The sequence below is a fragment of the Balearica regulorum genome, unplaced genomic scaffold (genome assembly GCF_011004875.1).
Source record: "Balearica regulorum gibbericeps isolate bBalReg1 unplaced genomic scaffold, bBalReg1.pri S36, whole genome shotgun sequence".
NCBI lineage: Eukaryota > Metazoa > Chordata > Aves > Gruiformes > Gruidae > Balearica > Balearica regulorum.
In genome coordinates this window covers 123,277-130,628 of record NW_022679029.1, presented here as the reverse complement: position 1 = coordinate 130,628, position 7,352 = coordinate 123,277, and the positions used below count along the sequence as shown (strand labels likewise).

The following is a 7,352-nucleotide window of genomic DNA, read 5'->3' as shown; positions in this document are numbered from 1 at the left end:
GGACGTGCAGCCGCCCCTCGCGGCTCAGGGCCAGGGTCTCCAGACATGGCAGGGCGGCCCCAGCGGCCCCCCGCTCTCCCTCGGCGCCTCTTCCTTGGCGCAGCGCCGCTGTGAGTCCTCGTGGCCGCTGGGGCCGCTACCAGGGCCACGACTGGGGCCATGCTGGGGGCCCAGGCTGGACCCAAAAGTAGGCCCGAAAGTAGGCCCAAGACCCGGCCTCAGACCAGGCCCGTAACCATGGTAACCAGAACACCCGGACCTGTCACCAGGGCAACCGGAGCCATCATCAGGGCAACAGGGGCCATCGCCGGGGCAACTGGGGCCGTCACCGGGGCAACCGGGGCCGTCACTGGGGCGGTAACCAAGGCCGCATTTAGGCCTGTGAGTAGGCCCCAGACTAGGCCCCGGCGTAGGCCCAAAGTTGTTGTAACCAGGCCCGTAACTGTGGTAACCGGGGCAGGTGGGCCCCATCCGCGGCGCAGGCAGTCCATGGCGGCCGGAGGGCCCGGGGGTGTCGGTGAGGCCAGCGACGAGTGGTGGGGGGCAGACGGCCACGGGCCCCGGGCCTGAACACGGAGACTCCGCTGGGACGACCTGCAGGAAGCGGGCGGCACGAGCCAAACACTCCCGGTAGCCGCTGCGATAGCGTCTCAGGAACAGCTCCTCTGTCCGCGAGGGCTCTGTGCCGAAGAGAAACCATGGTGACCCCCCTCAAACTCAGGCGCAAACCCCCGGAGAAGCCACAACATGCTGGCCGGGGGGGACGGCGGTGTCCCAGGGTGGGGTGGGGAAACTGAGGCACGGACCTGAGAGGGGCTGCGCCCGCAGGAACTGCACCGTTTTCTGCAGGATTTCGGCCTTCTCCACCTTGGGGTTTCGGAGACGCTGGGGGCGGGGGTGGGGGTGGGGGGGGAGGGGAGAGAGAGAGAGAGATGGAGCGGGGGAGGAGGAGGACGGGACACACACACACACGTCACACGAGTCGTGACAGGGAGGGGGCGGCGGCCACGGTGTCGTGATGGAACCGCCGTGTCCCCCCCCTCCAACGGTGCCCCCAGAGCCGTGAGCGAGGCCCACAGGGACCCCGCTACTGGTCCAATAGCGACACGATAGTGTCACGATAGTGCCCCGGTAGTGACCCTGTAGAGCTCCCCGGAATGTCCTGATAGTGTCCCGACAGAGCCCCAAGTCTCATGACAGAGCCCCAACAGTGTCCCAGTAGTGCCCTGATAGCACCCCGAGAGTGTCCCAATAGCATCCCAATAGTGTCATGATAGTGTCACGATAGACCTCCGATAGTGCCAAAATAGAGCCCCAAGAGCATCTCCGTAGTGTCCTGATAGAGTCCCGATAGCGTCCCCCCGATAGAGATCCCAAAAGTATCCCAAGAGCATCCCGATAATGTCCCGATAGCGCCCTGTCAGAGCCCCCAGTGCCTCGACAGTGCCCCGACAGCGCCCCCTGGTGGGGGAGAGGAACCAGCACAAAGCTGCCGTAGCTGCAGTGACAGGCGACAGGCAGGATAACAAGGTGATAATCGCAATGCGTAATCGCGAGAGAGCCCCGAGAGACCCCTGAGCATCGGGGCAGAGTCACGGTAGAGCCCCCATAGTCACAACACAGCCACGACAGAGACCATATAATCGCGATCAGGTCACAAGAGAGTCACGATAGAGTCTCAGTAGATGTGATAGTAACAACAGAACCCTAATAGTCATGATAGAGCCCAGCCAAGGCTGCGACAGTCACAACAGAGCCAGAACTGTCACAATAATTGCAATAATCATGATAGTGCCACAAAAGAGCCTTGACAGACCAAGAGAGTCCTGATAGAGCTGTGAGAAAGCTGCAATAGTCAAGATAAAGCCACAACAGAGCCGGGATAGTCATGATAGTATCACAACAGAGCCATGGCAGAGCTGACAGTCACAGTAGAGCCCTTACAGAGCCCAAATAGTCATGATAGAGTCGTGATAGTCACAACAGAGAGAGGAAGGGCCATGACAGTCATGAGAGTGCCACAATAAAGCTGCAATAAGACTGAGAGTTGAGACAGAGCCACAATAGAGCTGCAATAGTCGCGATAGAGCCCCAATAGTCCTGCAACAGTCACAACAGAACCGTGATAGAGGCACAATAGAAGCGCGATAGTCATGACAGAGAGAGGAAGAGCCACGATAGTCATGAGAATGCCACAATAAAGCTGCGATAGGACTGAGAGTTGTGACAGAGCTGCAACAGAACTGCAACAGTCGTGACAGAACCGCAATAGAGGTGCGCTAGTCGTGATAGAGAGAGGAAGAGCCACGATAGTCACGAGAGTGCCTCAACAGAGCTGAAACAGAGCTGCAATAGTCACGACAGAGCCCCACTAGCGCCGCGCTAGTCGCAGCAGAACCGCGATAGAGGCGCGATAGTCGCGATAGAGCCTCACCTCGTCACAGGTGGCCGCCAGCAGCAGCAGCCGGAGCCGGTCGAGGCTGCGGTTCATGCGGTCGCGACGACGCTTCTCCATGAGCGGCTTCAGGAGCTGCCCGGGGCGGGGGAGGGGAGGGGGGAGGGGAGGGGGGAGGGGGCAGAGCGAAAGTGAGGCCTGACCCCGGCCTAACTGGGCCAGCGCCAAATCAGGCTGGGGCCAAACTGGGACGGGGGTGGGTTAGACTGGGACTAAACCATAAGGCTGGGGCCAAACTGGGACGGGGGTGGGTTAGACTGGGACTAAACCGTAAGGCTGGGGCCAAACTGGGACGGGGGTGGGTTAGACTGGGACTAAACCATAAGGCTGGGGCCAAACTGGGACGGGGGTGGGTTAGACTGGGACTAAACCGTAAGGCTGGGGCCAAACTGGGACGGGGGTGGGTTAGACTGGGACTAAACCGTAAGGCTGGGGCCAAACTGGGACGGGGGTGGGTTAGACTGGGACTAAACCGTAAGGCTGGGGCCAAACGGGGACGGGGGTGGGTTAGACTGGGACTAAACCGTAAGGCTGGGGCTAAACTGGGACGGGGGTGGGTTAGACTGAGACTAAACCGTAAGGCTGGGTCATGTTGGGTTGGGGTCAAACTGGGAGGGGATGGGTTAGGCTGGGACTAAACTGGGTTGGGTCAGGGCCCAGACTGGGACTAAACTGGGCCAAGGCTGAACCAAACTGGGTCAGGACATGATGGGACTAAACTGGGTTTAGTTGGGTTTAAACTGGGCCAGGATGGGATGGGTTGGGGTCAAACTGGGATGGGATGGGTTAGGCTGGGACTAAACTGGGTTGGGTTAGGGCCCAGACTGGGACTAAAATGGGCCAAGGCTGAACCAAACTGGGCCAGGACGTGATGGGACTAAACTGGGTTTAGTTGGGGTTAAACTGGGCCAAACCAGTCTGGGGGCAACCAGGCCAAACTCCTCAGGTTGGGGCCAAACCAGACCAAACTGGGCTGGGATCAAACTGGGCTGGACTGGGGCTTAACTGGGCTGGGAACAAACTGGACTGGGATGGGGCTTAACTGGGCCGAACCAGGTCAGGTGGGGCTGAACCAGGCCAGGTCCAACCAAGCTGGATGGGATTGAACTGAACTGGCCCAAACCAAATTGGACCAGGCTGAACTGGGCCATACTGGACTAGGCCGGGGTCAACAGGACCAGATTAAACTCCAGCTAGAACCAGGTCCAGCTGAACTGGGCCAAACCAGACAGAGCCCAGTGTGGGCAAGCAGAGCCAAACTGGGGTGAACTGGGCTGATCTGAGCCAACCAGGGCCAAACCAGGTTGAGTCAGGACAAACTTAGGCTGGGTTTAACTGGGTTTGGATGAACTGGGCCAAGCTGAACCAGACTGGGCTGAGCAGGGCTGGACTGGGACAAGGCTGGACTGGGTCTGAGACTGAACCAAGGCTGAACTGGGCTAGATCAGGTTGAAACAGACCAAACTGGGCCAAACTGGGCTGATCCAGGCCAATCTGAGCTGAACCAGATCAAACTGGGCCAAACTGGGTCAAACCAGGCTGAACGAGATCAAACTGGGCCAAACTGGGTCAAACCAGGCCAATCTGAGCTGAACTGGGCCAATCTGAGCTGAACCAGATCAAACTGGGTCAAACTGGGCCAAACCAGGCCAATATGAGCTGAACTGGGTCAAGTCCTAACTGGGCCAAATTCTAAGAGGGCCAGACTGAGCAGGATGGGGCCAAGCCTAAACAAGGCCAAACTGGGCTGAGTCAGGCTGAATCAGGCCAAGTCTTAACTAGGTCAAACCAGGACAAGCCCAGAGTTGAACTGGGCCAGGTCCTAACTGGGCTGAACCGGGTCAAACTGGGCTAAGCCCGAACAGCACCAAGTCCTAACTGGATCAAGGCGTGCCAAACTGGGCCAAGCCCAACCTGGCCTGAACAGAGCAAAGCGCTAACTGGGTAGAACTGGGCCAAACTGGTCCAAGCCCAATTGAAACCAAAATGGGCTAAACCCTAACTGGTTGGAACTGCGCTTAACCAGGCCAAACCAGGCCAAACCCGAACTGGGCCAAATTGGCCCAAATGAGTGGACCCAGATCAATCTGGGCTGAACCAGGCCAAATACTAATTGGGCCATACCGGACCAAACCCAAACTGGTCTAAACTGGGCTTAACAAGGCCAAGAAAAATGGAGACAAACAGGATCAAACCCCAAACCAGGCCGAGCTGGGCCAAACCCAAACTGGGCTGAGCCAGGTCAAACGGCTGAACTGGGCCAAATGGGGCCAAACTGGGCGAAGCCCACACCAGGACAAATGATCTGGCTCGGACTCAAGTCTAAACCGGGCTCAACCAGGCTAAGCCAAAACCGGGCGGAACCAGGCCAAACAGATCCGAACCAGTTAAAGTCTAAACCAGGCTGAACTGGGCCAAACTTGACTGAACAGGTCCAAGCTCAAACTGGGCTGAACTGGGCCAAATCCAAACCAGGTTGAACCAGGCCAAATGGGTCTGAACCAGTTAAAGTCCAAACGGGGCCGAACTGGGCCAAATTGGGCTGAATCAGACCAAGCCCTAAAAGGGCTGAACCAGGCCATATGGGTCTGAACCAGTTAAAGTCCAAACCGGGCTGAACTGGGCCAAACTGGGCTGAATCAGACCAAGCCCTAAAAGGGCTGACCTGGGCCAAATGGGTCTGAACCAGTTAAAGCCCCAACCAGGCTGAACCAGGCCAAACCGGGCTGAATCAGACCAAGCCCTAAAAGGGCTGAACTGGGCCAAATGGGTCTGAACCAGTTAAAGCCCCAACCAGGCTGAACCAGGCCAAACCGGGCTGAATCAGACCAAGCCCTAAAAGGGCTGAACTGGTCCAAATGGGTCTGAACCAGTTAAAGTCCCAACCAGGCTGAACTGGGCTGAATCAGATCAAGCCCTAAAAGGGCTGAACCTGGCCAAACCCTAACTAGGATCTACCGGGCCAAACTGGGCTGGATCAGATCAAGCCCTAAAAGGGCTGAACCGGGCCAAATGGGTCTGAACCAGTTAAAGTCCCAACCGGGCTGAACTGGGCCAAAGGGGGTCTCAACCAGGACAAGCCCCAGGCGGGCTGAACCGCGCCAAGTTGGGCCGAGCCTGGCCAAGCCTAAACTGGGCCAAACCCAAAGCGGGCCGAAGGGGTCCGAACCGGGCCGAAGGGGTCCGAACCGGGCCAGGCCGCCGTTACCTTCCTGTCGCTGTGGGGCTCCGCGGCGCTGCTCATGGTGCCGGGCCGGGGCCGCGCGGGTCTGGCCCGGGATGTCCCGGTCGGACCCTTTATGGGAGCGGGCGGCCCCGCCCCGGGGAGGGGCACTGGGAGCACTGGGGATACTGGAGGGGGGCAAGGGGAGCGGGGGGGGCGTGTGTGGAGGCACTGGGAGCACTGGGGGGGGCACTGGGAGCACTGGAGATACTGGGGGGGAGGGGGGCAGTGGGAGCGGGGGGGGGCACTGGGAACACTGGGAGCACTGGGGATACTGGGGGGGGGCACTGGGAGCAGGGTGGGGAGGGGGGAACTGGGAACACTGGGAGCACTGGGAGGGGTACAGGGGGGGCACTGGGAGCACTGGAGATACTGGGGGGGGGGTGGGGACACCGAGGGGGAGGGGGGGCACTGGGGATACTGGGCGGGGGGGGAGTGGGCGCACTGGGAGCACTTGGGGGGGTACTGAGAGCACTGGGACGTACTGGGAGCACTGGGGGGCACTGGGGGAGCACTTGGGGGTCACTGAGGAGGCAGTGGGGGGGCACTGGGAGCACTGGGAGGAGCACTTGGGGGTCACTGGGGGCATACTGGGAACACTGGGAGCACTGGGGGGGTTACTGGGAGCACTGGGGGTTACTGGGGGGGTTACTGGGAGCACTGGGGGGCACTGGGGGTTACTGGGAGCACTGGGGGGGTTACTGGGGGGTTACTGGGAGCACTGGGGGTTACTGGGAGCACTGGGGGTTACTGGGGGGGTTACTGGGAGCACTGGGGGGGTTACTGGGGGGTTACTGGGAGCACTGGGGGTTACTGGGAGCACTGGGGGGGTTACTGGGAGCACTGGGGGTTACTGGGGGTTACTGGGAGCACTGGGGGGGTTACTGGGGGGTTACTGGGAGCACTGGGGGTTACTGGGAGCACTGGGGCTTACTGGGAGCGCCGGTTCCGCTGCCGGAGGGGGGTGGGGGTGGGGGAAGGGTGACGGCACGAGGCCGCCCGGCCCTTTGATCCCGCACGTGTCCGGCACCCGCCGCGGGGGAGGGGCGGCCCCGAGCTCCTTGTCCCGTGGGAAAGGGGGGGGAGGGGCGGGGGGAAGGGGCCTGGGAACGCGGCGCGCGGGGCTCTCCCACGCCTGAGGGGCTGCCACCCCTCCCCCCAGCCGGGCACCTTTTGGGCTCATTTCCGGGGGATTTGGGGCTGGGGGGAGGGGACAAATGGCCGGAGGTGGTGTGCCCGCACGTGCCCAACGCCCCCCCCCGGGATCTGCTGGGGGGGGGGGGGGGGGGGGGGGGGGAGGGTCCCGAATCCCAAATGCCCCGGGGGAGCCTCCCACCCCCCCCATCCCCCCAAACCGTCCAGCCCCCCATCCCCCCAAACCATCCGGACCCCCATTACCCCCCCCCACCCCCCATCCCCCCCATCCCCCCAAACCATCCGGACCCCCATTACCCCCCCCATCCCCCATCCCCCCCATTCGCATCCCCCCACCCCCCCCCAAACCATCCGGACCCCCATTACCCCCCCCCATCCCCCCATCCCCCCAAACCATCCGGACCCCCATTACCCCCCCCATCCCCATCCCCCCATCCCCCCAAACCATCCGGACCCCCATTACCCCCCCCATCCCCCATCCCCCCATCCCCCCAAACCATCCGGACCCCCATTACCCCC

The 7,352-nt window shown here is 61.3% G+C and overlaps 1 protein-coding gene across 1 annotated transcript; it reads right to left on the bottom strand.

The window, feature by feature from the left end:
- On the bottom strand, positions 1 to 5,720 carry LOC142599680 (uncharacterized). The gene is made up of 4 exons (XM_075741410.1): positions 5,664 to 5,720; positions 2,435 to 2,530; positions 807 to 885; positions 1 to 680 (listed from the first exon to the last, which is right to left on the bottom strand). Exons 1-4 carry the CDS (start codon positions 5,697 to 5,699, stop codon positions 25 to 27), a joined length of 867 nt encoding a protein of 288 aa, XP_075597525.1. The 5' UTR covers positions 5,700 to 5,720; the 3' UTR covers positions 1 to 24.
- Between the last annotated feature and the right edge of the window lie 1,632 nt (positions 5,721 to 7,352).